Source organism: Emiliania huxleyi (assembly GCF_000372725.1).
Source record: "Emiliania huxleyi CCMP1516 unplaced genomic scaffold EMIHUscaffold_57, whole genome shotgun sequence".
Taxonomy (NCBI): Eukaryota; Haptophyta; order Isochrysidales; family Noelaerhabdaceae; genus Emiliania; species Emiliania huxleyi.
In genome coordinates this window covers 121,149-145,504 of record NW_005197722.1, presented here as the reverse complement: position 1 = coordinate 145,504, position 24,356 = coordinate 121,149, and the positions used below count along the sequence as shown (strand labels likewise).

Sequence of the window (24,356 nt, the reverse complement as noted above, 5' to 3'; positions counted from 1 at the left end):
CCGGTGCGCGGTGGGGCGGCCGGGCGAGGGCGCGGCGGGTGACGGGGAAAGGGAGCAGCCGGGCGACGAGAGGTAGGAGGTGCTCGCCGCGAGCGCTCCCGCGCCTGCGGAGGGGCAAGGCCTGAGGGCGGGCGGGCGGGCGGGCGGGCGCGGGCGGGGGGGGGGGGGGGATAAACGCTGCGCCGCCCCCGCACCAGCGACACCGGGCGCGGCTCGCCTCCACGCGCCGGCTCGGAAGAGGGGCTGTCGGCGGCGCAGCAGAGCGGCTCGCCTCGGCGCTCGGCCGCCAACAGCCCCACTCCTCGACGTGACGGCCGTTCCCAGGGCCGTCCGGTGCGCGCCCGACCCACGCCCCCTCTCGCACCCCTCCGACCCCCCCTGCGCGGCGCACCTATCCGCTGTGCGCCGGCTCGAGCGCCTATCGCCATCGCGACGTTTGAGCGCAGCGCACGCGTCCCACACGTCACGCGCGCGCAGGAGAGCTTGCGGCACCGCGGTAGCGTGTACCGGTACTCACCGAGGGCATCGCGCCGAAAACCCCGCGCATTCCGCCCCAGCAGAGGCTGCAGCCGATGCGCAAGCTACACCACTGTAAGAATGGTGAATATTCTTGGAGGTCCACCTTCAAGCCCTGATAAATGAAAAACCCCGTGCCGCGCCGCGCCCAGACCGGAAACTCGAGCGAGCCCAAGCAGCGCCGGGACGCTCCTCTCCACCGTGATGCTCCTCGCCATCATCGTCACCACGACGTGGCTGCGGACGGGCGTCGCCCACGACATCGTGCGCCCGCTCTCCAACGTCGCCGAGATCCCTGCCTCGCCTGCCAGGAGCGGCGTCAAGCTCATCGCTGGGCAGGTGCGCGGGTAGAGCTCTCCACCATACTCTGCCGCGATCCCGGCTGCTGCGAGCACGGCGCCGCCCGGTGCGCGCGACATGACCCCTGCCGTTCCCGCGCACGCAGGTCGCCGAGGAGCACGTGGAATGCCAATGCGAAAACACGACGAATGTGCGCGCGCCTGCCGCCGCCATGCAGCCCTGCCCCTCCCCGCCGTCGATTTCGTCGCCGTCCGTGCGCGCGCCGCCGTTCACTCCGCCGCCGCCGTCGCCCCCACTTCCGCCGCCCCCGTTTTGCGCCTCGCCGCCGCCGCCGTTCTCCTTTTTCCCGCCGCCCGCGCTTCCCTCAGTCGCGCGCGTGTGCGGCTCGCCTGCGTCGCTGCCGCCCCCCCTCTCGCCGCCGCTCCCCTCACAGCCTCGTACAAGGGTGCCGCCGTCGGCGCCACAGCCTTGGCTCGCCCAAACGGTGACCCTCCCCCATCCCCCTCGGTTCGCCCCACCTTCTTCAGAACCAAATCCTCACCCCCCCCCCCCACTGCGCCCCGAATCAGGTGCCATCGCCACGTTTCCGTCGGATGAATTATGTGGAATCGTACCCCTCGGACTCGGTGGTTTCCAAACCTATTCAAAAATGGACGCTTACAGAAATCGGCAAAAATTCAACCGTCACAACAACATTGCGAGAGACGAGGAGTGACTCTTGCTCAAAGTGCACAAAGGGTGGCGCGATTTCGGTTGAAATTCGCGTCACCACTCGCCGCCTCTCGCCGCCGATCGATTACGAAGAGGAAGACCGAACTTCGCCCCAACTGCGAAACGATTGCGATTGGCGTTGGCCTGAAGGACTTGCCCCGTTGCTGAATCTCGATGCACACCTTTCGCTGCGAAATTGGGAGCTCAAACCAGGTCATGTTGCCCCATTGCGGCTTGTCGGAACACACCTTTCGGTGCGGCATTGGGCGCTGGAAGGAAATCAAGTTCAGCTGATTTCAAACGCTACCCGATACTACTACTCAGCTTCGTCTTGGGCTAGCCATAGATACCTGCTTCTTGATGAGCGCACGGAGTACTTTGAGTGGCTCTGCACCGTTCGATCACGATGCTTCCGATTGCCACCGGGCTTGGTCTCCCTCGGCGGCAACTCTGCATTTCTCAGCGGCTACGAAGCCGGCTCGGCTGTCGGATACCTCTGCGTCAAATGGGTGCGCATGCTCGTGAAGTCACCTCAGAGTTGCGCCTTTGCCATGGTGCCAACATTGATGGTACTCACGCCACTCGTCAACAACGACCCGCTGTTGGTTACGCACGGCATCGCGGCAGGAGAGGGCCGCAAAGCGGGCGGAGGAGGCGGCGAAGAAGGCGAAGGAGGCGGCGAAGGAGGAGGAGATGGAACAGGAGGGAGAGCCGTGAGCTGCGCAGTGAGAAGAGCGGCGGCGTAGTAGCGGTCGAGAGAGGAGTTGTGTTGACTGTTGTCTTCACACCGTGTCGGGAGGTGTCCGCGACGAGGGGTCGCGACACACATCTCGCACGCGAGGTCGAACCATGTCCTCTTCTTTCACTTTCCTGAACGCCTTGCCTATCATCATGGTTGCAACTAAAAAGACCTCCAAGCCCTGGGAGCCCTCCCCTTAATATAAGCGTAGGTGGGCTTGCTTGCTCCCTCAGCCGGGAGCAAAAATGCAAGAAAAATACCGGCTATTCACAGAACTCGCACTGCCACCTTAAGGTTTTAGTCGCTCTCCGGGCTGTCGAGTCCCGCTGCGCCCCACCAGCCCGACAGGTGTCCTTGCAAATGCAAAGTCGATCGACTTCTCACGATGGGCTGCTTCTCCAGCCGCGTCGAGGCCCCGACCGAGGAGCTGCCCGGCCCTCCCGCCGTCGAACTCGACGCCCCGACGCCCGCCGACACCGCCCCGCCAACGCAGCCGGCCGACGCCCTCCCCTCCGCCACCGATCTCGGCGTGAGCGAGGGGAAGCTGGAGCTGTGGCGGGAGCACGGCGGCGGCGACCTCGAGCCGGTCCTCGCGAGCGGCGCCGTCGCCGTCCTCGACGCGCAGTGGGTCATCAGCCACGCCGAGGCGGGCGGCGTCCTCACCCACCGTCAGGCGCTGCCCAAAGAGGCCTTCCTCTCCCTCGCCGACCTCGTCGAGGCGACCAACGAGTATGACCTTCCCGTCGCCGCGCTCTCCTACCCGTGGCTGACCAAGGACCACCCCGACCCGCGCGGAGCCAACCTCGCCCGCGTCGCGAGGGCGCTCAAGGCCCTGCTCAGCCGTCCCGACCTCATCCCGCGGCTCGGCGTCTTTTGGGACTTCGGCTCGCTGCACCAGCACCCCGACCCCCCCAACGGCGTCCTGCGCACCGAGGAGCAGAACGCGCTCTGCAAGCAGGGACTGGGCTGCCTCGGCACGCTCTACTCCCACCAGCACACGACCGTGCTGCGGCTGACCTCCTTCCCGGACGGCCACAAGGCGGAGGAGCAGGCCGAGGGCACCAACGTGGCCAAGTACTTTGACCGCGGCTGGTGCGCCACAGAGAGCAGTTGGGCGGGCCTGACAAAGGCCGGCGACCTCTCGCTCGACCTCGGCAAGATGCGCGCCGGCAAGGTGTACGACTGGAGCAGCATCATCGGCGATTGCGTCCAGGGCGGCGGCCGGCGCCCTCCGCTGCTGCCGTCTGCGTTCGCGGCGGAGCTGGAGACGAAGAGCTTCACCAACGGCAAGGACGACAAGCCGCTGGTGAAGCGGCTGTACGAGGCCGCCTTCGAGGAGCAGTTTGGCAAGGCGACCGAGCTGAGCTACGGCGGCCTCGGCTGGGGCGACGCGGAGGCGGCGCAGCTGGCGGAGGTCCTCGCGAGCGGGGCAGCGCCGCGGCTCGAGACGCTCAATCTCATCAGCAACAAGATTGGCGACGAGGGCTGCAAGGCGCTTGCCGCCGCCCTCGGCAAGGAGGGGGCAGCGCCGCGGCTCGAGGAGCTCTATCTCTACGGCAACCAGATTGGCGACGAGGGCTGCAAGGCGCTGGCCGCCGCCCTCAAGGAGGGGGCCGCCCCGAGCTTGAAGGCGCGAGACGCCTCCCCTCGCCACTCGCCCCTCCCCCGCCCAATGCTCATCGCACCTCCCCTCGCATGCAGAAGCTCGAGGTGGGCTACAAGAACAAGAAGCAGCCCGAGCTGGTGGCCGTGTGCAAGGAGCGCGGCATCATCCTCGGCTGAGTCTCTCCAGCCCCGGCCGGGCGGCAAGGGCGCGGGTTCCTGCGGGGCCGCCGCGCGAGCACGGCAGAGAGAGCAGCAGACCCTGCGGCGGCAGAGCACGACGCACAGCGGCGGTGGGGGTGGGGGGGGGGGGTCTGCGTCTCTTGGGGCGCGCTTCGGCCGCTTGGGACAAGAGCGTCGGAGCGGGCAAGAGGGCGTGGAGTGGGGTCAGGGTCTGGTTGGGCGAAAGACACACGGGAGAGACAGTCGGGGGAATAGATGATGCAGACCGGACATTCGGATTGGTGTGTTGCACGTTGTGCACGTACACTGACTGTGAGCACGGCCCCCGGCCCCAGATGCCGCGGGGGGTCCGGGGAAAGCGGTTTGGGGAGGGAATGTTGAAACTTGCAAACGGGACATCTGAATCTTTATGTGGCACCGCAGAGGCTCCCTTGGGGATGCCTGAGCCCCCTGAGGCCACCCCAACCACTCACCAAGCCTTACCCCGCGTTCACTTAGAGAAAGTTGGCTTCGCGCGGACACTGTGCGAGCCCGCAGCGTGCCCCCAGCCCTTTCCATGGGTCCCTGTCGCGGTCTGTGATTGTGCCTGGGTGTGCGGCAGCCCTGGCAAGCTCGACGAGCTGTTGCATCCACCCACTTTTGCATCGGCGGCACTCCTCGCCGATGACCCAGCCGAGCGAGCGTTGCCGGCGGGTTGGAAGTTGGATGCTTGACACAGCAGGCCGCTGCGATGAATTATGAGTGTCGCCGAATCGGCCGCTTGGGGCGACGCGGTCACGCCGCTCTAACTCCTCATCTCGCGCCTCCCTGGATGGCGCGGCAGCGGCGCGCCTTGGCGCGCGGCGAGAGGCTGCGGCAGCAGCGATGCCAGCGGAGGCGGCGCGCGGCGCGCCGCGCGTTCCGAGGAATGCGGCGGCGGCGGCAGCTGCAGGGGAAGATGTCGGTGCGAGGCGCGCAAGTCGTGCTCGTGCAGCGGCGGAGGAGGGTGGTGGTGCCGGTGGCGGCTCCTCAGCGGCGCGCCTTGGCGCGCGGCGAAAAGGCTCGAAGCCGGCAGCAGCGGCACGCAGCGCGCCGCCCCCACCGAGGAGAGCGGCGGCGGCGGCAGCTGCCGAGGCAGGTGTCGGTGCGAGGCGCACGGCTCGTGCTCGCCCAGCGGCGGTGGGCGGCGGTGCCGGTGGCGGTAGCGGCTCCTCTGCTCCGGAACCTGCACCGCCTCGTCCACGAAAGCGCAGCGATCCGCCAGAATCGGCACGGGTCCTACGAGCGCGGCCTCGCACCGCCCAGGAGGAGGAGGCGGCGGCGGCGGCGGCGGCGGCGGAAGAGGAGCTGCAGTTCCACAGCGCCGACGAGATGTCCGACGGCGAGCAGTGCTTTGACAAAGAGCTCGCAATGCGCGTCACACGGCGTCGAGCGCCGTAGAGACGGCCTCGAGAGCCGCCACCAGGTGTGCCACGACCGCGGCCGCGAGGCTCGTGGCGATGGATGCGCCAGACCCGCTTTGCGCCGCCGCCCTCAACGCCCGATACTCGATCAGAGCCGGCGGAGCGACGGCGGCAGAGTTGCGGCCGCCGGCGACCTTCCCCTCGACCACGCCGCCGACCCGTCGACAAGCACGCGTGGACTGCCATCGAGAAGAAGGAGAAGGAGGGCGGCGCATCCGGAGCCCGCGGGCGCGGCGTGGGCGGGCGCAGGCGCGGGCGGGCGCGCGGGAACCCCGCCAGCGGAGGCGACAATGCCTCTGGCGGCTCTGCAGGCGGCACGCGGCGCGCCCCTCGCCGGTCTCCCGCACGCTCCTGAGGGCCGAGAGGGCCGAGAGGCGGGGTTGGTGACCCGGGGGCATGGGCGGTGCGGCCCGCGCCGCGCGCGGGCGCGTGGCAGCCCGTGAGTGCCGAGATCGGGTCCGTACTTCGACGTAGTATGGGCCCCCGGAGGCCCATCTACAGCAGCGGCGAAGTGAGCGTGTTTGTGGTGTTGGTGTGACGTCTGAGCTTGGATCTGTGACTAAAGCCGCTTACCACTGATGGATCCCCACCCGAATAACACACAGTGAGCGCCCCAGCGCTTCACTACGCCCTCCGCGCGAAATCGCTAGTGGTGCTTTGTGGCAGCACATTGTGCTTTGTGGCAGAGAGAGAGATTTTAGCAATACCAAACAACTCTAACACTCACACGTAATTTGGGGCCTGGAGCCCTGTTCACGCGCGCGCGAGACGTTGTGGCAGCACGGGTGCGGTGCCCGAGACCGCACAAAGCACCGGGACGCGGTCGGGCGATCTGAGGTCCAACTAGGCGTATGCATTGCCCATCCAGGGCTATCACCTGGACCCATCAACAGGCGCCTGCGGCGCCGTGGTCACGAGGTGTTGTTCACACCTGGGCAAGCATTCATGCAGCACAGTACGGAGCGTGAGGTGGCGAGCGGAGCGAGCGACAAAACAACGAGAAAAAACACGGTCTGGCGATGTCAGACAGCCTCGCCAGCGCGACCGCCGCCGGGTGGGTGGCGGGCACGCTTGAGATCTCCGTCACCTTTCCATTCGAATACATCAAGACGCAGATGCAGCTCCAGCAGGAGGCTTCGGCGCTGTTCGCCGGCAAGGACCGATTTCGCAGCCCATTCCATTGCGCAGCGGCCACTGTTCGCGAGCGTGGCGTTCTTGGCCTGTATCGCGGCGGCTTGTCGTGGGCGATCTTTGGCGGCCCGCGCTCCGCGGTACGCTTCGGGACTTTTGAGACGCTGACGGCAGCGTCGCAGCGACGCGGGATGCATCAGCGGCTTGGCACGCCGACCGCCGACACCATCAACGGGTTCGCGGCGGGGATGGCCGAGGCGGCCTTGTGTCAGACGCCCAACCAAGTGATCGCCATCAAGATGATCCACGACCAGTCGCCGCGCGGGCCGCGTCAATACGAGGGGTGGCGGGCCACCGTCCGCCGCGCACGCTTCCCGGCGAAGTTCTGAACCCCTGCACTTACTCAATCAGGTTGGTGCACTGCGTGGCCTGCATCTGGCGCGCCGAAGGTGTCGCCGGATATTTCCAGGGCGTGGGGCCGGCGGTCACCAAGGGGGCTGCCACCAACGCGATCCGCTTCCTCGGCTTTGGCCAGCTCAAGCGGCTGGCGCAGGGGCCGGCCGGCGCGGATGGCACGCCTCCGCCCCCGCTCGCTACCTGGCAAGCGATGCTGTGCGGCGGCATCGCCGGCGCTGTGTCCGCGGTCGCGACGCAGCCCATCGACACGGGTACAACGCGACGCCAGCACTGGCGCGGACACACCCAGCACTCTAACCCAACTTGTGAACTCGAACAGTCAAGGCGAACAACAGCGAAGGCCAGGGCAGCACTGGCAAGAGTCGAGTGACTGCCGTGCAAACCGAAGCTCGGTCACGGCGAGGGCGTGACGCGGCTCAATCAACACGCCGACCCGCCTCCCTTCCCCGCTGAGCCCAACTGCGAAAGGCCGTTTCGGGTAGGAATCTGAGCGAAAAAAGAATTTTACCGGTGTCGTGCGAAAAAAGAATCCATTTGCGCACCCCGGCAGGTGAGGCGCCTCTGCCTTATGCCGCGCTCTATCATAAACGGGACCGATGCCAAACGTTGAGCCGACGGCTGAGCCGACTGTCGAGCCGAAGCATGAGGCTGCCTCAAGTACTTGGGGAGTTGAGGCGGATGGATCAGGAACTGCCCCGCCAGTGCACCCAGTGGCGGCGAAACCTTCGACAAGGTATGAAGCTTTCGACAGCGAGGATATCACCATCACTTTGCGCGTGAGCAGCAGGCTTGCAGTGAGAATCGCTTGCTCTCTTTTTGTTGTCAGTGCTGCTGCGGTCGCAATCGCTGTGGGTTTTTCTCTCGGGCAGGTGGCATTAGCGGTGGCGGATGTTCTTGGTACGAAGATCCCCTCGCCACCATTAGCTGTGCAGCCGCCGCCCTCGCTGCCGCCCTCGCTGCCGCCCTCGCTGCCGCCCTCTCTCCCGCCATCGCCGCCGGCCTCGCCGCCGCCCTCGCGATCAACGCCCTCGCCGCCGCCGTCGCCGCCCTCCTCGCCGCCGCCGCCCTCCTCCCCGCCTTCGGCACGGCTCACGGTTCTTAACCGCACCCTCGCGTGGGATGGGGTTCCGGTTTTCCTGTCGGGCGTAAACCTGGCCTGGCTTCGGTACGGCAACGACTTTGGCAACGGTCAGAGCAACGCTCACTTCTGTGCCCTCAAGGACGTGCTCGTCAACACTTCGAGGGCAGGCGGCAACTCGATGAGGGTTTGGCTTCACGTGGAGGGCTACAAAACGCCCGTGTTCGATGCCGACGGGGTGGTCGTCGCCACTGACTCGACGGGATCGCTCATCTCCGACATGCGCCGCTACCTGCGCGCGGCGCGACAGCTCGACATCCTCATTTTCTTCGTGCTGTGGAATGGCGCGGTTCTCAAACACCAGCGCGTGAAGGACCTCTTCTCCGACATGTCGAAACTGGACAGCTACATCGACACCGTACTCGTGCCGATGGTGCGCTCGCTGCGCGACGAGCCCGCCCTTGGGGGCTGGGACGTCATCAACGAGCCTGAGGGCTCCGTCGCTGCGGACGTGGCCGACCCGAACCCGTGCTACGACACCACCCCCCTCGCTCGCACTGGCGCGGGCTGGGCGCAGCCAACCGAGCCCATACCTATGGAGCAGGTGCTCCGCTTCGTGGGTGCCCAGGCGGCGGCGATCCACGCCGCTGCCCCCGCCTCCCTGGTCACGGTCGGGTCGTGGTCGGAGCTCGCCTCCTCCGACGCCCTCGGCAAGCGCAACTATTACACCGACGAGTGCCTTCGCGGAGCGGTCGGCGCGGCCGCGGCGGCTGGGGCTCGACTCGACTTTCTTCAGGTGCACTCGTATGCCCACAAAGGCAAGTTCAACCCCACCTCCCCGTTTCTTCACTCGGAGGCAGACTTCCGCGTCTCCGCTCCGCTGCTCATCGGCGAGTTTGTGCTCGGTCAGAAAGCCGAGGGACGCACCGCTGAGCAGCTGTATGGCTGGGCGCACAGCCATGCCTACGCCGGCGCGTGGGGGTGGACGGCGGTGTCGCAGCCCACCCTCTTTGCGGGCATGGCGTCGCTCCAGGGCTATGCCAACGTATCGGCCGTCGCACTGACGCACGCCACGCCGCCGCCTCCGGACACGTGTAGTGACTGCTCCGACGTGCCCTCAAACACGCGCTACACTTGCGAGCAGCAGGTGCGGTGGGGAAAATGCGGCGAACCATGGATGCAGGGCTTCTGCTGTCGCTCGTGTCATGGCTGCAGTTCGCAATGCGAGTCACGGCGCAGCTTGCTCGCGCGGGAGCAGGAGCCGGCGGCGTCTACGTATGGGCAGCCTGATTGGTCGCACACCGCCTACCGCGACTACGTGATGCAGACCTTGGAGGAGCATCGCCGCCGTACCAGATTGTAGACGCCCTAACCACCCCCAGACTGAGCAAAAAGCCTTAGTGTTAAGGATATGTTTGAGTTATTGGCACTTGGAGCACTTAAATAAATAAATAAAACGGGCAAACTCTGAGACCAGATGGGATTTAGGGACATGTGTCCCCGCCCTGCACGATCTTGGTGTGAGGGATCCTCAATCCGTGTCCCCTCACCCCTCGTCACAACCCGACACGGAAGAGCGGCAAGAGTTAGGGCTGCGGCTACGGCTGCGGCTATGAGAGGGGCCGGGGTCGCGGGAGAGCCGCTGCGCCGCGTGGACGCGCCTACACCGCGCTTGCTCCGCTCGCCACCTCTCGCAAAGGTCCAAAGCCATAGCCACCACCTCCTCCGGCAAGTCCTTTCGCCGTATCTCGCCGTCCCTCCACGCCTGGAAGAGCTCGTCGTCATAGCCGTATTGCATCACAGCCTGCTGAACTGCGTCGTGTACGACCCCTGCCGTCCTATCCTGCGCCTCCCTCAGCGTCGGAAAAGTCGAACTCGGAGTCATACTCGGAAGCAGGCACAGACGGCCGCGGTGATTTGGCAGGCGGCGAGGAGGGGGAGGGGGAGCGCGGTGGTGCGCGCTCGTGGCTCCCGCTGGTGCCAGAAGGGCCAGCGCCCAGCGCGCTCAGCCTGTTCTTGTTCACCTTGGGAGAGGGGGGTGGGGGTCCACCTCCCTTGGGTGCGGGCTGGCGGTCAGGCTTGCGCTTGACCGCCTTGCCCGGCGGCTTGCGGCCAGGGTTCCTCATGGTGAACCTGTCCGGCATGCCGCCCTTCCCAACCCTGGTCCACCCCTCGGGCGACTCGTTGGGCTGGGGTTGCTGCACCTGTTGGTGCTGCGGGTGTGCCTGCGGTGCTGCGGCCGGAGCTGCAGCGGCGGCAGGCGGTGCTGCGGGCGGTGCCGCGGCGGAGGTGGCAGCAGGCACAGGCTGCGGTGGGGCACTGCCCTCCTTGGCCTGCTGCCGCTCCCTGTCCCTCTCCCACTGGGACTGGGGCTGGACAACGGCGCGGCAGGTGAACGACTTCTCGAACAAAAGTAAGTGGTGAAATGCGGCGCATGCAGGACGCGTCAAAAAGTTACCTCATCAAAGTCCAAGTCTGCTAATCGTTCTCTTGCCATCTTCACAGACCTACCTGGTTAGTGAGAGGAAGAAAATACGCTTTTATTCACAAGCCATGTCACAAGGATCAAGATTGAGAGAAGAAGAAGAAAGAAGAAAACAAGACCTTGTCATCCTCATACCTCTCAAGGCTCAAGAATATTCGTACGAAGGTCGTCTTTAGTACACGGTTATCACTTATCTCGTTGACGTTGTATTAGGGGATAAGGCCGGGGGGGGGGGTGTTCCAGCCGTTACACCTTAGGCTTAGCCGGGTGGTACACGTACACTTGGAGCACTTGGAGTGCAGTCATTAACCGCGCACATATCCAGGGCCGGGGGGCTAAGAAGCGCACCCAGCGGGCCGGATGATTGGCATCGGGTTGCGGGCAAGAGAGCCCTAGCCCTGCGGGGGTGCGCGTGTTCGCAGGGAGAGGGCCGTAAAGTAAACACGGGTCTCCGAGGGTTGGCTCCGCGCTCCGGGTTTCCCCTAGCAGCAGACCGCCCCCTCTACTCGGAGCTATAATGGACACCAGACCTGAACACGACACGCACTCTCACACGACGCGTCCGACCTACGGCTTTACACGGCGATTGGATTATTTTTTTGCGATATACGCAATACGCCGATAGGCGGTCTCGCAAGTCGGACCGGATTTTCCCCTCATCATACTATGTATCTAGAAAGTGGAACACGACGGAGTTGCTCGCAGGCACACGAGTTGCTCGCGCCGCCGCTCGGACGCTCGGTCCGCGGCGAGGCACAGCGCAGGGCGCCGGCGGTTAGCAGGCCGGGCCCTTTTGCTTGAGCGTAATCTTGTCGCCGAGCGAGAGCGCGATGCCCTGCGTCTTGGACCGGATTCGGATGTAGCCGCAGATCTTGCCGTCCAGCCGCTTCTCCACCGAGCAGTTGACGAGCGCGTCCTCGCCAAAGATGGACTTTGCGTAGAGGTTGGCGGCGAGGAAGCCCGACTCGCCCTCGAGCGCGGCGGGCGGGGTGAGGCAGCGCATGTTTGTGCTCTTCATCACGTGCTCGAGGAACTCCTTCACCTCGGTGATGTCCGTGTTGACCGCAACCTTGTTCTCCCACTCAAACTCGGCCCACATCGCGCGGAAGGCGAGGTCGGAGCACGACGCCGGCGCGATGTAGTCCATGATGTCGATGTGGAGGTCGTTGAGCACCACGCAGTTGCGGTTCTCGCCGCCGCCCGGCGGCGTCGAGCCGTGCGCGTCGTACACGATCGAGCCGAACACGATGCCCGTCTCGGTGGACGAAACCTTGATGTTTGCCTTGATGTGCTTGGACTCGCCCGGCGCCAGCGTGTAAGCGGTCGGCCTCTCGCAGAGCTTGAGGTCGCCCACGGTGGCGAGCTCGAGGCAGAGGTTGGTCATCGGCTCCTGCGTCTGGTTGATGACGAGCACGTCCAGCATGATGTCGTACGAGTGCACCAGCACGTACGCCTCGGCGTAGACCGGGTCGGAGAGGCCGGTGAGCTGCGTCACGCGCTTGAGACGCGCGGCGAAGTCGAGCTCGCCGGTGAAGGCGCCCGCGGCGGAGGAGACGGGGTCGTCGTCGTCGTCCAGCTCGAGCGCCGCGGTGTCGGACTTGCCCCCCTTGAGCTGCCGCACCGAGATCAGGTCGTCGGCTTGCCGGTGCACCTCTGGCGCGACGTCCTTTGCCGGCTTCTCCGCCTCCTCCTGGCCCGCGCGCTCGCGCAGCATCGCCGAGAAGACCTCGCGGCAGTGGACCAAGCAGAGGGCCTGCACCTCCTCCCCCGGGCTCGATAGCAGGTGCAGGTACGTCTGCAGCCGCTCCTGCGAGTCCGCGTCGATCGTCGCGCCCGCCCCGCCCGCCTTGCCGAGCTGCAGCAGCCCGGTCAGGATGAGCATCACGTCGGCGGCGACCATGTTGGCCGCCCGCGTCGGCAGGTGCTCGCGCGAGCGGAGCGCGAGCTTGGTCAGCGTGGTGGCCACCACCGTGGCGAGGAAAAAGTCGCCGCCCAGCAGCAGGCCGCGCAGCCTCTGCGTGCCGTCGTCGCCGCCCACCGCCTCGTCCGCCGCGACGACCGACGCGTAGGTGCCGTCCGCCAGCACCACTGGTCTCCCCTCCGGGCGCGGCGCGGCTGCGGGGCCGTTGGAGGCGGCCTCGTCCTCCGCGGGCGGCACAAAGGGGGGCTCGCCGAGCGACGCCTTGAGCGTGGTGAAGCCGGCGGCGACGTCTTCGCCCGCGACGCAAAACTCGCCGATGAGCCAGAGGGCGACGCGCGCGACGCGCGACGAGTGGATGGTTGGGAAGGTCTCGAGCAGCTTCTTCATCACCGACTCGCGCAGGTGCGGGAAGGTCTCGAGGATCTCGCGCACAAAGAGGATCACCTCGACTGCCGACGACTGGTTGGCGTCGCCGAGGAAGTCCATTAGCACCGGCACGACCATCGACGCCGACTCCGGGAACCGGATCGCAGACCTGTGGATGGCGTTGATGAGCATGGCGCGGTACTCGGACGACTTCTCGCCCTCCTCGCCCTGCGTCTTTTGCACCTCCTTCTTGAGAACCTGCATCACCGGCCATCTCGGGTCATCTCGGGTCATCTCGGGTGTAATCTCGGGTAGTCACGTCTCGGCGAGCGCCTGCATCACCTCGCCAATGTTCTTCGGCACGATGAGGTCGAGCATGATCTCGAGGGTCTTCTTGCGGATGTCGAGGTTCGCCGAGCCCAGCGCGCGGATGATGTCCATGATCATCTCCTGAAGCACCTTCGAGTGGTGCCGCTTCAGGTCCTGCAGCCGCTCCAGCACGATGAGCTTGATGTTGTTGTCCTACGGAGAGCGCTCCTCGACGGCTCACGAAGGGCTAGATCGCAAGGCTCCGAGAGGCCGCCGGAGGATCGCGGTGCCGACTGCGACGAGAGCAGCTGCGTGTACGACTGTGCGGCCGCACGGATGGCGGTGGCGGACGACGAGAGCGCGACCAGCACAGAGGCGCACTCATACGCCACCGCCGCCTGCGACCGACGCGCAGTCGGGACGTGTCACGGAAGGGGGGTGGTGTGGGAGGGGGGGAGGGGAGGGGATCGGGGGGGCGCTTCGTCGGTGGGGCGGGAGGCGGCGCGGCCGGGGTGGCGACAGGCGTTCGCGCGGGCGGCGAGCGAGGGGCGGCGGGCGGGGCGGGCGGGGCGGGGCGGGGCGGGCGAGGCGGGCGGGCGGGGCGGGCGGGGCGGGCAGTGCGGGCGCCGATTCGGAAGCGAAGAGCGTGAGGATGCAGCGGATGTAGCGCGACTTTTCGTACCTACGAGACGGCGGCGAGGGACGCGCTGGCGAGGAGGCTCCGAGGAGAGGGCGGTCGTGCCGCGACTGTGCGCACGGGTTCGCGCGCACTATCTTGCGGATGAGCTCGAGCACGACGAGCTGCAGGATGTCTCCCCACCCGGCAACCTGCTCGAGGTTCTCGGAGAGGTACGCGACGGCGCGCTCGGAGCAGCAGTGGAAGAGCATCAGAAAGGCGTTCCGCTTGCACGACGCGTCCTGCTCCTGCTGCAGCACCGCCTCCACCAGCTCGGGGCCTACGGGAAGGTTCCGCGACGCTTTGGCGGAAGGTTCCGGCGCGCGGCGCCGCCTCGATCGGCGCGGTGCCGTCGGCGATCAGGGGCTCGAACGACTTGAAAATGGAATAGACGGCGAGCACGGCGTTTCGCCGCACAAACGCGTGCCGGTGCTCGAGGTTGTTCTTGATGGTCGGGATCAGCGGCTCGAGGATCTCTACCTCGGTCGGCGCCTGGCGGACGCGTTTCGGGCGGACGCGTCGCGGGCCGTGGCGTGGACTCGTCCTCACTGGAGGTCGGCGGCTGGGCGGGGTTCATGGTGATGTGGGTGCGAGTGCGTGCGAGGGAGAGCTGATCTCCGCTCTCGGTCTCGCGCTGCGTGTGTGTGCGTGTGCGTGTGTGTGAGTGTTAGGTGGGTGGGCTGGGAGGGTGGCCGTGCCTTTAGCTTGCAGAGGAAGCGCAGCGTGCAGCCGCGGATGTACTCGTTGGGGTGGGAGAGGTCGTTGCGCAGGTTGTTGCAGACGAGGATCATCTCTGGCAGCAGCTTGCCATCGGGGCCGGTCTTGTCGATCACCTCCCAGTAGATGAGTAGCAGCTTCTTGAGCTTGTGGTCGTCGCTCGGCACGATGAAGCGGATCACGACCATCAGCATCTTGGGCATCGGCTCGCCTGCATCGCAAAAACGCAGCGAGTGGAGGGAGAGCGCGTCGGGAGCGAGCGGTGGGAGCGAGCGGGAGCGTCGGGAGCGTCGGGAGCGTCGGGAGCGTCGGGAGCGTCGGGAGCGGCGAGAGGCGCTGGGTTGGCGCGGCGAGAGGCGTGGGAGATATGCGGGCTGTCTGCCCGCGCGGCGCGGAGTTCGGCGGCCGCTGGCCACCGCGCGGAGCGCGGGCGGCAGGCGCGGGCGGTGGGGCGCGCGCCGTTGAGCTGCAGCGTGATGAGCGTCTTCATCGCCTCCTGCTTCTTCTCCACATCCTTGTCCTGCGCAGACAGGGCGCGGGCCGCGGCGTGAGCGGTCTCGCGCTGAACGCTGCCGTCTGCGCCACTCGTCCCGATGCGCGTCGGTGCAAGGGGTGCCGGGCGACAGCCTGCACCTCCAGCAGCTCGCGAATCTCCTCCTCGTTGGGCGGCGTCGCCTCCTTGCCGTGCAGCAGCAGCGTGCAGTTCCGCTCCATAGCCGACATGGCTCAGGCCGCTCCCAGACCACGCCGCGGCAGACCGGGCCGATCCTGCGCGACAGTCGCGCGTGGCTCTCAGGCGGGGCTCCGCAGGACGCCCGGCGGACAGTCGCGGCGGAGGGGGCACGCAGGGTCGCCAGCAGCAGCCGTGTGTCGCCAGAGGCAGAACACCCCGCGCCGGTGGACGGAGGCGAAACCGTCCCCCGTCACAAATCGCGACGCATGGGTGCGGCGCCAGGCGGCGATCTGCGGTGGGGCGTGTGCTGCCCGAACCAACGCGGCGGAGGCGGTGGGCGCCTGGGGAGCGAGGCGGCGCCGAGCAGAGTTGTTGCTGTGGGCTAAAGAAGAATTTTACTCGCCACTCCCACTTCTGGTGGTAAGCGTGCCTCCTCCTCCCGCGCGGCCCTTGACCCGGGCCGCCGGGAAGCTCGAGGCCCCCACTCATGTAGTGTCTCTTCATTCGGATGCTCTGAACGGGTTTTTACTTCTCACACCATTAAGAAAAGAAATACAACAAGTCCCCCCACTTAAATCGGCCAGCCGCCACTCCGCTTGTGGCTCGGCCGATTTTGCCCGAGTGGTCAATTTCCCCCACACACTTACTTAGACGAGACACGCTCTCTATCTCAACATATCTCCTTCGACGCCGCATTTCCAAGTTTGGTGCCCGAGTGGTCAACTAGGACGAGCAGTCCCCTGCGCGAGTGATTTTGACGTCTCACCTCTGGTACACACAGAACCCTGGGCTGGCTTTTGCGCGAACAGCGCCTCACCCCGAGGCATTTAAGGTAGTAGCGTCCACCCAGATCCCAGTGGCACCGGTCCGGCTTTTTACTCCAAACTCGTCGAGACTCCAACACCTCACCTGACAGCCAATAATTTTAATAAGCTCATGGCAACACACAAATCACACGGCTTTCGCCGCAGAGATCAGGGAGGCAAGGCCACCCGTCGATGCGACCTGCTACCAAGCGGTGGGGCAGGAGATTGGAGGGGCCCCTTGCAGAGGTGGCGCGAACAGCTTCAGCTTTTCTCGCCCGCTCTGCTGAGGGCGAGGCGCCGAGCTTCGGTTCCAACGCTGCAGCACTCTCCCTCTATTCACAGCAGAGAGGCGACGCGTCCTCACGCGCGTCCTCGTCCCCACCTGCTCTGCTTCAACGTGCTGCCATGGAGCCAGCGCGCCTCGCGCCATGATTCAATCGCCCCCACCCGCCCTCTTCCTGGCGATATTCATGGCTCAGAGCTGATTGAGCTCTCTTTATTCATGGGTCTCAGTGGAGAGACGACTTGAGGAGACGACTAGTCTCACTCCCCCGCTTTCGTCACGCAGCGTGTTCTGTTCATGTGTGTCGTGATGTGTCTGTCGGCCCTGGCATGTGTTGTCTGTCCCAGGGCGTGGGGAGGCACAACGCCCAACCACGCCAGGGCCCCGTCGAGATCGTCGTCGCTGCGACATCGAGACCTCCGGTGATCTCGGGCGATCTCGGGTGATCTCCGGTGATCGTCGGGCGGCGTCGATCTCCGAGAGGGAGTCGAGTCTAGCGTTCCTCAAGATGACGCACTACTCAACTCAACCCTACGCCCGCATCGATGTGGGAGGCAAGGCCACCCGTCGATGCGACCTGCTACCAAGCGGTGGGGCAGGAGATTGGAGGGGCCCCTTGCAGAGTCGGGAAAAGAAACCCCCGGCGGGTCCACTGCTTGCCGCCAAAGAGCTGGATGACAACGCAAAAGTCTTGCTGCCCAAAAGAGCGGAAGCCCTGGGACGGGGCGGAGGACCAGATCCTTCGGAGCAGAGTTGTCGGTCAGCGCCGGGATAAAGAATTTTTGAGCGTCCGCCTGCATAGACTGGTTCCACATTGGTTTAGCCCTGCGGCCACGTCATGGGGCCATTCGAAGTGCCGCGGCCGGCTAGCTCGTGACGGCCCGAGTCCGAGGGTTGCAGCCGTGAGGCTCGGGCCCTGGGTGCAGTCTGAGGCCCCACGCCTGTCGCTCGGGCGCGGAGGCGAGCCACGAGCGCATTCGGTACCCAGGTCACGCACTTTCCACGCCCTCATTCGAGCGACATCGCGGACACAACACTGCCTCACGCCCTCACTCTATTGCTGCTAGGCTACTCAAGCGAGACCTGGTGGCAATCCCGTCTGGCCAGCTCAACACGCCGCTTCGCGCAGGTTCGCGCCAGGCCCTGCCACCGCTCGCCGCCTCGCCGGCACGCTCGCGCTCCGCTCTCCGGAGAGACACACAGCCGCGCGAACTCACGCACGCAGACCAACGCCCGCGCCCGCCGCTCACGCGACCGCAACGCCGCGCCGCGACGTGCGCACCGCACGCAGCGCCGCTTACCCGTCGGCCGTCTCGCTGGCTCACGCATTGGCCATTGTGCCGCAGGCGTTTGGCGTTCCTGGTTAGGCTCTCCTATTTCGAGGGCGGTGCCGATCGGTGTACGCGGCAGTGCCGTTGCAGGCTCGATGTGTCCAGCATTCAACGTGCCACGTTGGCACGCTGGGAGAGTATCGCTTCCTCGCAGAGAGGTGTCAGCACCCGCGGGACACAACGTCAGTGTGCTGGCACGGCCACGGGGGCTACGGTGACGACATATAATTTGGAGAAGGTACTTGTACTTAAGTACGAACGGACAAAGAGCCGAGACTCGACTCCGCACGGCGTGCCTCTGCGTGTCTGCGTGCGTGTTTCACCCGCAGCGTGTATATAGTAAAAATATTCTGCGTGATTCTGGCGGGGCTAGCTGTCAGACAGCCTCCCGCGAGGTTTTGAGGCGACGCACAGCGTGTGTCTTGCGGCGTGGCACGCCATGGTCGACGCCGACACCACGCCGTATTCCATGCAGCTCGCCGCCTGCTCGCCGCCGAGCATGTGCCCGTCGCCGAGCGCCATGGCGCATGGGAGAGCCAAACGCCTGCGGCACAATATGACCAATGTGATATGTGTGAGCCGGCGTGCCACGGCCGACGGGTAAGCGTCGCTGCGTGCGGTTGCGTGCGGTGCGCACGTCGCGGCGCGGCGTTGCGGTCGCATGAGCGGCGGCGGCGGAGTGGGTGTGCGCGCCGGTCGGAGTATTCGCGCGCATTGGATCTGTGGAGAGCGCGAGCGTGCCGGCGAGGCGGCGAGCGGTGGCAGGGCCTGGCGCGATACCTGCGCGAAGCGGCGTGTCGAGCTGGCCAGACGGGATTGCCACCAGGTCTCGCTTGAGTAGCCTAGCAGCAATAGAGTAAGGGCGTGAGGCAGTGTTGTGTCCGCGATGTCGCTCGAATGAGGGCGTGGAAAGTGCGTGACCTGGGTACCGAATGCGCTCGTGGCTCGCCTCCGCGCCCGAGCGACAGGCGTGGGGCCTCAGACTGCACCCAGGGCCCGAGCCTCACGGCTGCAACCCTCGGACTCGGGCCGTCACGAGCTAGCCGGCCGCGGCACTTCGAATGGCCCCATGACGTGGCCGCAGGGCTAAATCTATTGTGGAACCAGTGCTTGCCGTGTTAAAGTGCGGCTTTGGTGGAGGCGCCAGGAGTTATACTTCGACCCTGTCGACGGGACGGCACCACGCCCCCCCAGCAGCAGCAACCACCCGACTGGACGGCGTACACTGATGGGTCGGAAGACGGAGGCAGGGCAGGATGGGCATACGCCGTAGTCATGGGCGGGGACGGCATATGCGACGTGAATGCCATGCTCGTGACCGAAGGCTACGGCCCCGTCGTGACTAGCCCCGTACACGCCGCTTTCGTGGGGGCGCGGAAACACACCAATAACACGGCGGAGCTGTCAGCGCTTGCGGAGCTTTTTCGCTCACTACTCCACACGGCATCACGTCCCTATGAGAGTGGAGAGACACCTCCTATGTGCCCAGCCGCAGCCCTTTTCCCCGCACCGCGATGCGCCCCCTCACCCTCGCCCTTGCAAAAAACAAAGGCTGGGTAGTAAGTTTTTTGCCCAAAACTTAGACCTGTTCGCAGGCGAGTGCTGAACTTCTAGCCCCCGGAACCTCGTTCGCTCGCGCTACGAGATCCACGAGCGGCATGCGGCAGCTCGACCGCCGCGACGGCAACGCGGCGCTCTACTTCACAGCGCGTGCGTGCGGCTCTGCGCTGCTCTGTGAGGGTGCGTCGTTCTTAAATTATACTGCCGTCCTGGTTCCTGCATCCACACCAATAAACTCACACTTTGTCTTTCGACACTGTCTGAAGGTACAAGCTACTAGAGATACGGGGTGTGGAGGGTGTCCTGAGTTGACCAGGGGGTTGTGCGCCGGGCCCTCCTGCTCGGCTCCAGCCGGTAGACAAGTCTTGTCATCAACAGAGTAGATGTATCTGACCTCGGGGCCGATGTGACCAAGCGCTGGTAGCGTGGTTTTACCTCACACCCATGGTCTCACAGTGTGCCGGCAGTCGCCGAGTCGCCGAGCAGTGTCGCTCACACAAGCCGCAGCACAAGTGACTGAGGGCCAGTGAGGGCGAGCCCATCGCTGTCACAGCTGTGGCAGCCGCACAGTATGCTGTGTCAGCTGTGCAGAGTGTGTGAGCAGCAGAGGAGCTGCTCTCCAGGCTTCTGTCGCAAAGAGCTGCATGCCACCAAAAGCGCTGTCGAGGTTCGCCGAGCGCGGCCCGGTAGAAGCGAAGCCTCAAGATCATGAACCGACGCGGTGAACCCTCAGATTTTAGGACGCTGTGCAACCCAAACCTCCCTATATAACTATTACTTGCGTGTGGAGAAGTTTATACCTTACCATGCGCAGCTGCAGCTCCCGTGTGAGACTGGGTCGGTGCGCGCCGCCGCGTGTGCCGCTCTCTCTCATCCCAGCCCAAAGGAGTTGTGGCGCGCCCGCGGCGCTGCCTGCCCGACGCGCCACGTGAGCGGCCAGAGAGAGTTGGCGAGGACGACGAGCAGGCCGCCAGAGTCGGAGAGGACCGAGAGCCACAGCGGCAGCCCACACGTCGCCGCGAGGCCGATGACAGCCACATTGATGCTGAGAGCGAGCAGGAGGTTGGTGAGCACGAGTCGGCGCGCGCGTCGGGCGATGGTGACCGCCGCGGGCAGCTGGTCGATGTCCACTTGGAGGACCGCCGACGCGGCGTCGACGGTCGCCTGCGTGCCCACCTCCTGCAGCACAATCCCCACGTGCGCGCTGGCGAGCGCGGGGCAGTCGTTGAGGCCGTCGCCGACGAAGCCCACGACCAACGGGCCGCGACCCGCCCTCGGCAGCATGCTCTGCTCCAGGTCCTGCGCGCGGGGCTCGTCTTGCGGCCAAGTGTGCGCGAGGATAATCCGCTGCTTGTCGGCGGGCAGCAAACCTACACACCACAGCCACAGTGAACAACTGCAATGTGCTACTCGGGCAAGCGATGACAGTCGGCAGCAAGCCCGCGTGCGTGTCCGCTTCGCCGATGCCGACGGCTCTCGCCACGCGTCGGGCCGCCGCCGAGCGGTCCCCCGTCAGCAGGATCGGGCGCACGCCGAGGCCTCGCAGCTGCTGCACGGTGGCGGCCGCCTAGCTGATGCATGAACCCGTCCACCAGGCTGTCTGCCCACGAGGGCCGGCTGCACGGCGGCGGCCGCTGCACCTCTCGTGGCAGCGGTGGACGGCTGTCGTGTGGACGGCTGTCGTGTGGACGGCTGTTTTGTTGTCGGTGCTTCGTTGCTGCGCCGCACCGCAGTTGTTAGGGCGTGTGCGCGCATGGCTGTACTACGCGGCTGCGCCTGCGGCTTGAGAGCGTCGTCCAGCAGCATCACGCCGCCGACGACGCCGTCCACAATCACATAGAGCACGCTGCCGCTGCCGGCCTGCTCGCTCGTGATCTCCGCCGCGAGGCGCTGCGCGGCGTCCGCTGCCTGCGCCGTGACCACGCCAGAGTCAGGGCGTGGAGACGGCCTCGTGGTGTACCCGGAGCACCGCGTGAGTACGAGGGCCACGAATACGGCAAAGACAGCAGAGTGCAGCCGAGTACCGCTGAGCGCGTCTCCTCCACAGTGGTGGCTTGAATACACGGGTCTGTCTGTCCACCCATCTAGGGTCTGCTGCCGCAACTGCGGCAGGAGGCGGCTCGCCCGCGTGCTCGCCCTTTCCGGCGGCGGCCGCCGCCTTCTCCTGCTCGCGCCTTCTCCGGAGCGCGGCGCGCAGGCGCGGCGGCATATCCGACTCGTGATCGTCGTCGTCGTCGTCGTCGTCGTCGGCCTGGCTCGAGCGCAAGGCCGCCTCGAGGAAGGCGAGGTTCCCGACGCCCACCCGCCGCCCCTCGACCGTCGCACTGACGCCGTCCCGCCCGTGCCGCTGGTAGCCGCTCGTGGCGGGCAGGCTCTCGCCCGAGGCCACAAAGTCGGCGACGCAGCCCTTGTAGCTCGCCACCAAGCTGCGCGCGAGCGGGTGGTTGTCCTGGTCCTCGACAGCCGCCACCCATCGGTGCAGTACCTGCCGCGTGTGCGCCGCCCCGGGCAGAGGCTCCAGCCTCAAGAGCTCAAAGTGGCCCGTAGTCAGAGTGCCCGTCTTGTCGAGCCCGATCGCCTGAGCGTGAGTCACTCCCTTGTGAATGCACTGGCACTGACTACTCAGTGTTGGGGCATGAGCTTCATGATTGGTCGATCACCTGCATCACCGCCAGAGCCTCGAGCGTCCTCGCGTGCTTGACGAGGAGGCGGTGCCGGCCCGCGAGAAGCGTCAGCGTCGCGCCCTGCACAAACGGCGCCGCGCCGAGCAGCGCGCACGGGCATCCGGCCACCACCACGACCAGAAACTGCTGGAAGCCCTTGTACAGCCCGAGCGCCACCGCCAAGCCGAGGACAGTGGGGGTGTACCAAGTGGCGAACCTGCCGACGAGCTCCTCCATCTCCGAGAGCGTCGTCTTCGCCTCTTCGACTGCAGACGCGACGCGCGCCTGGAAGGAGCCCGAGACAGGCGCCTCGGCACGCACGTGTAGGTAGCCCGCCGACACGATCGCACCGGAGAGGACGCTATCTCCCTTGCGCTTGGCCTGCGGGAGGTGCATCCGAGGTGCAGCTGAGGTGCAGCCGAGGTGCAGCTGAGGTGCAGCCGAGGTGCAGCCGAGGTGCAGCTGAGGTGCAGCCGAGGTGCAGCCAAGGTGCGGCCGAGGCTTGGCCTGCGGCATGGCCTCTCCAGTCACGCGGGACTCGTCGAGCGCGGCCGTTCCCGCGACGACCCTTCCGTCTGCAGGCACGACGTCGCCCACGCGCAGCAAGTACACGTCGCCCGCCGCCAGGCTCGCCAGCGGCACTTTCCCGCCGCCGGGCACCTGCGGAGGGATCCATGGGCCAGGGATCCATGGGCCAGTCAGTGTCACACAGTCTCGTCAAGACGGGACGTGGAGGCGCGATGATCGCCCCCCCCCCCCCCCCCGCTTCCCATATCGGTCTGGGGAGCGTCTTCGGAAGTGTCTCGGAACACCTCGACGCCGAGTGGCTCAGAGACGACGGAGCCGCGCAGCCGCCGACCGACCGCCTCGAGCGCGCAGACCTTGACTAAGTCCATCAGCGTGACCAACGCGCCGACCGAGGCGGCCTCGACCACGTTGCCCTGTACCAGCGCGCCTACTCTCGGTCAATCTCGGCTAGATCTCGGCGATATCTCGACCACGCTGCCCCTGCACCAGCGCGCCGACCACCGCGATCGCCATCATCAGCTCCACGTTTGGCGAGCGACGCCGCAGCGCGAGGTACGCCTCGTGGAAGAGCGCGACGCTCATCGCGACGCACGCCCACGCAAGCCCGTACGCCATCTTTGGGAAGCCGACGCGCGGCAGCGCGAGGGTCGCCGCGAAGAGTACGATCTGAGTCGCGTTGACGGTGAGGCGGACGATCTCCGCGTGGTTGAAGCTGCTGCCCACCGACTCGACCACCGACTTGTCCTGCAGCGACGCGCCCAGGTGCTTCCGGTTCAGCATGTCGACGATCGACTCTGGCGCGAGCCCGTCTGTATGCTCAACGTTGACACGGCGATCAGTGACAGAGATCTTGACCTCGGCCACCGCCTCGAGCGGACCGAGCATGTCCCGGATGAGCTTCGCCTCCATCCCGCAGCAGAGGTGGTCCACGCGGACGACGGTGCTGCGCAGCATGACCAACACTGTGGCGAAGTGGCCCGGCGAGGCGTCGGTGCGAGAGAGAGAACCGTGGATCTAGCTCTTCTCGCGCAGTGATGTGGAGGCGGTGGTGAAGAAGATCATTTGTTTTCTTTCTTTTAGGAGTCTCGAGGTTCTCGAGGTGGATATCCTTTGGCCGCGTTGGGTAGCGAGGATTGGTGTAACCCGAGCCACGGAGGCGTGTTTTCTGACGGCCGACCGTCAGTGCACGGAGTTGCCACTTCTCCGACTGCCCCGGCTAGTTCACGGGTTTCGCGGGAGTGACCCCATGCGTCAAACCCGAGACCTAGCGCGGGTGGGTTGGAGGGGCCTCGGAAAGGCGCGCAAGCACGCCCTACGTCTTCCCCTCCTCCCCATCGGGCCGCGTGAGCGGCCACGCCTCGCAGATTCGTTTCCGCGCCTGGGTCAGGCGCGCGGGGCATCCCCCGGGTCGCTCGACCAGCGATCCGAAGAGTGGCCGCTATGCGAAGGAAAGAGTGGGGCCCTCGACGCCTCAGTCCGGCCCTCCGAGGGGGGAAGGGAATTGCGGGGTCCCCTCGGGCGCCTCAGTTCGGCCCTCCCGAGGGGGGGAGGGGAGCAAGGGGGTGGGGGGATCGGGGCGGGGGGGGAGGGGTCTCGGTTGCATGGGTCTAATGCTTGCCTTGAACCTCCCAGAGCTCGTCCCGGTCCGTCACGGCCATCCTTGGCCTCCGGAGGGCCCCCGGCCGCGGCGCGGTGTGGCGGCGTCGCAAATCCGACCACAGAGCACCGGGACGCGGTCGGGCGATCTGAGGCCCAACTAGGCGTATGCATTGCCCATCCAGGGCTATCACCTGGACCCATCAACAGGCGCCTGCGGCGCCGTGGTCACGAGGTGTTGTTCACAGCCTTGTTATTGAGAAGAAAATACCTCTTATGGCGCTGTGCGCTGGCCTGTGAGAGGTTGAGGTGCGAGCCCTGGA

At 66.1% G+C, this 24,356-nt stretch overlaps 4 protein-coding genes across 4 annotated transcripts; 2 read left to right on the top strand and 2 right to left on the bottom strand.

Moving 5' to 3' along the window:
* Window positions 1-6,512: 6,512 nt before the first annotated feature.
* Window positions 6,513-7,411, top strand: EMIHUDRAFT_67003 (mitochondrial citrate carrier; the record flags this gene model as incomplete). Its single annotated transcript, XM_005764973.1, has 2 exons — window positions 6,513-6,967; window positions 7,036-7,411. The coding sequence occupies 2 exons, from the start codon at window positions 6,513-6,515 to the stop codon at window positions 7,409-7,411; spliced, it is 831 nt and encodes a 276-aa protein (XP_005765030.1).
* Window positions 7,412-7,637: 226 nt separating this feature from the next.
* Window positions 7,638-9,482, top strand: EMIHUDRAFT_213300 (hypothetical protein; the record flags this gene model as incomplete). The annotated part of the gene is made up of 4 exons (XM_005764972.1): window positions 7,638-7,835; window positions 7,911-7,967; window positions 8,262-9,266; window positions 9,378-9,482. The coding sequence occupies 4 exons, from the start codon at window positions 7,638-7,640 to the stop codon at window positions 9,480-9,482; spliced, it is 1,365 nt and encodes a 454-aa protein (XP_005765029.1).
* A 1,737-nt stretch (window positions 9,483-11,219) lies between these two features.
* COPB1-1a (COPB1, beta subunit of the coatomer) lies at window positions 11,220-15,641 on the bottom strand. Its single transcript, XM_005765080.1, has 10 exons — window positions 15,608-15,641; window positions 15,227-15,361; window positions 15,053-15,113; window positions 14,575-14,804; window positions 14,227-14,368; window positions 13,958-14,156; window positions 13,828-13,882; window positions 13,491-13,598; window positions 13,225-13,413; window positions 11,220-13,149 (listed from the first exon to the last, which is right to left on the bottom strand). The coding sequence occupies exons 2-10, from the start codon at window positions 15,314-15,316 to the stop codon at window positions 11,380-11,382; spliced, it is 2,844 nt and encodes a 947-aa protein (XP_005765137.1). The 5' UTR covers window positions 15,317-15,361; window positions 15,608-15,641; the 3' UTR covers window positions 11,220-11,379.
* Window positions 15,642-20,116: 4,475 nt separating this feature from the next.
* Window positions 20,117-23,438, bottom strand: EMIHUDRAFT_452141 (hypothetical protein; the record flags this gene model as incomplete). The annotated part of the gene is made up of 9 exons (XM_005764971.1): window positions 22,932-23,438; window positions 22,722-22,864; window positions 22,417-22,569; window positions 21,907-22,290; window positions 21,549-21,824; window positions 21,351-21,410; window positions 20,975-21,154; window positions 20,625-20,813; window positions 20,117-20,545 (listed from the first exon to the last, which is right to left on the bottom strand). The coding sequence occupies exons 1-9, from the start codon at window positions 23,389-23,391 to the stop codon at window positions 20,117-20,119; spliced, it is 2,274 nt and encodes a 757-aa protein (XP_005765028.1). The 5' UTR covers window positions 23,392-23,438.
* Between the last annotated feature and the right edge of the window lie 918 nt (window positions 23,439-24,356).